Here is a 2,375-nt window from a genome sequence, read left to right as displayed (position 1 = left end):
CGTGGTATGATATTCCAGCAAGTCACTGAAGCATGAATTCACGCATCATTGCCAGACCAACCAGGAAACACTGTAACGTTAAATACATTTTATTATCAGTAAGCTTGTTATAATTAGATGCTTTGTTATCTACACTATCTTGGTCCGAGGGAATGTTACAGAAGGGATAAATGACGTTCTATCTACATTTACAAGTCTCTTTCTGATAAGTACGAAGAATATGAATATCCGAAAGCAATATTATCCTTTTGGAGATTCTTTGAATAGCGAAGATGCTATTTTCTCGAGGTTCAAGCATAAAGACCTGTAGCTGATTTTAATGTTAGTGTTTTACCTCAATATGATAATATTTTAATGTGCGAACTGTTCTTTATATATTTCTCCTACTGTTCTTCTTGAAGTATAGCGACGAATCTTTGTATACTTGTTAAGTCTTTCTCCGAAATATTGGTTTATATTGGAAACGTTGCTGTTGTATGGACTTAAATAAACAATAGCACACTTTTTTTGCCCACTACTATATACTTATACATTTATTTGCTATTTTTTTTTTTTTTTTTGGAACCGACTGTAGGATACAAGCAATCTAAGCATGTGACAATTGATAACACTTTTATCATGACTACTGATGGTGGCGCATATTTATTCCTCTTCAGGACCAGAATTTTTTTTTTTTCTTAATTTCCAAACAGAATTTCCTTTATCCTTCTGTCGATATATTTTGGCAGCTTTGCGAAAGCCTGCCGAAAATCTTTTCGTAGAATTGCATAAATGAACGGGTTAGTGGCTGATGCCAAAAATTGGAAAAAGGTGGCAAATAAACTAGTCCACGGTGGAACCTGTGTTGGGCCCAGGACCACTTTCATAAGTTTAGTCACGGAGAAGGGAGTCATGCAAAGAAAGAACACCCCAATCACTACCAGAATGCTGGTTAGAAGTTTTCTGTTGGCGTTATCACTTTGATTCTGATGGTGCTTTTGACTTTCATGGTGGGTCCAACTGTTTTTGGTTTCATTGATGACTCTCCGTTTCTTTTCGTTGGGTCGTACGACATTGCTTTTCAGCTTTCTGCTGGACCACATGATTCGAGCATTGTAGAAGATAATAATGAACGAAGGAATGCCAAAGCAGCAAGTGAACGCTGTGATTACGTACATGATGATGCCCACTGTCATCTGCCATTCGATAGCACACACAGCTTCCCAGTAATCGTATCGAACCCAATTGCAAAGCGCAGGAGCTAATCCAAATGCAAATCCCTGTGTCCATGTGGTCGCTATCATTGCAACGATATGATTCTTTGTCACGATTTGAACGTAATGTAAAGGTTTTAGTACCGCAATGCCCCGGTCTATGGAGATCATAGCAAGGGTTGTCATGGAGACGACGATGAGGCAGTAGTTGAAGAAACAATGTATGTTGCATACTACAATACCCAGAGGCCAATCATTATAGATGACAGATATAGCACTTGGAAGCATTACGAATGCTGATGTCATTAGATCTGTCACCGCCAGATTCACAGTTAGCAGATTGGATATGTGGGCTTTCAGGCTATCTTCTAAGAATGAGACTGCAATAACTGCCAGATTTCCCAGTGAAGAAGTTAAAGCTACCAATAAAACCGCACTAGAAAATATTGCAGTAGTGTAGAGGGTGCGACCCTTTGAAGGAGAGTCGAAATCAGTCTGGTTGTGAGACAGCATCATGGCGAACTGCAAAGAGACATTTCAGTTTGATTATTTGGCTAAGATAACAGAAACTTCGTATTAGTAGTTGTATCCGAAATTAAATTTTAAAATAGCAAAGGTGAATAAATTTGTTTATTAATTACTTAAATTAAGAAATCAGACTTACACATTTTATTGCTCATAAATAACCTAAAGAATACAAAGTTTTTTTGAATAAAAATTACCACATTATGATTGTGTAAACGATATTATTAAAACAAACTTTAAACAAAGTGTGCACATGCACTAATTTTGCGTTAGGTGACGGTTTCTTAACTCAAATGTATTCAGAAACCGTCATTTTCTTGATTAGTGTGTTGCTTAAATATTGATCCCTCCTTACGAAAATAGCTTTCTCCTTTTCACTCACGGAGTCATGCTAGACCTTGTTTCATTTCCAAGAGGTTGGCTTTCCGGAAACGAAGTAGGTTCTCTCTCTTCCTTTATGTCAGCTCACGTGGCGTTCATATCAATCAGGTGGAATGGCAGCAGGAAGCAGTAACCCCCTACATCTGCCATCACTTGCAGTGAGTGATGATGGCATATGGACCTGCCACGCGGACAACGACATGGATGTAAGGAATTCTGGGTGGGAGAAAATGCAGCGAACAGGTTAAAAGAGATTTTATATTTCCCAATAAGAGT

General features: G+C 38.1%; 1 protein-coding gene across 1 annotated transcript; it reads right to left on the bottom strand.

The window, feature by feature from the left end:
* Window positions 1–677: 677 nt before the first annotated feature.
* Window positions 678–1,709, bottom strand: LOC150088615 (beta-4C adrenergic receptor-like). Its single transcript, XM_090370268.1, has one exon. The coding sequence runs from the start codon at window positions 1,707–1,709 to the stop codon at window positions 678–680; it is 1,032 nt and encodes a 343-aa protein (XP_090226394.1).
* Window positions 1,710–2,375: the final 666 nt, after the last annotated feature.

This window comes from Mastigoproctus giganteus, chromosome 3 (genome assembly GCF_048544385.1).
Source record: "Mastigoproctus giganteus isolate SK-2022 chromosome 3, ASM4854438v1, whole genome shotgun sequence".
NCBI classification, from domain to species: domain Eukaryota; kingdom Metazoa; phylum Arthropoda; class Arachnida; order Uropygi; family Thelyphonidae; genus Mastigoproctus; species Mastigoproctus giganteus.
The sequence above is the reverse complement of the archived record's forward strand: the minus strand, read 5'-3'. Positions and strand labels throughout refer to the sequence as shown.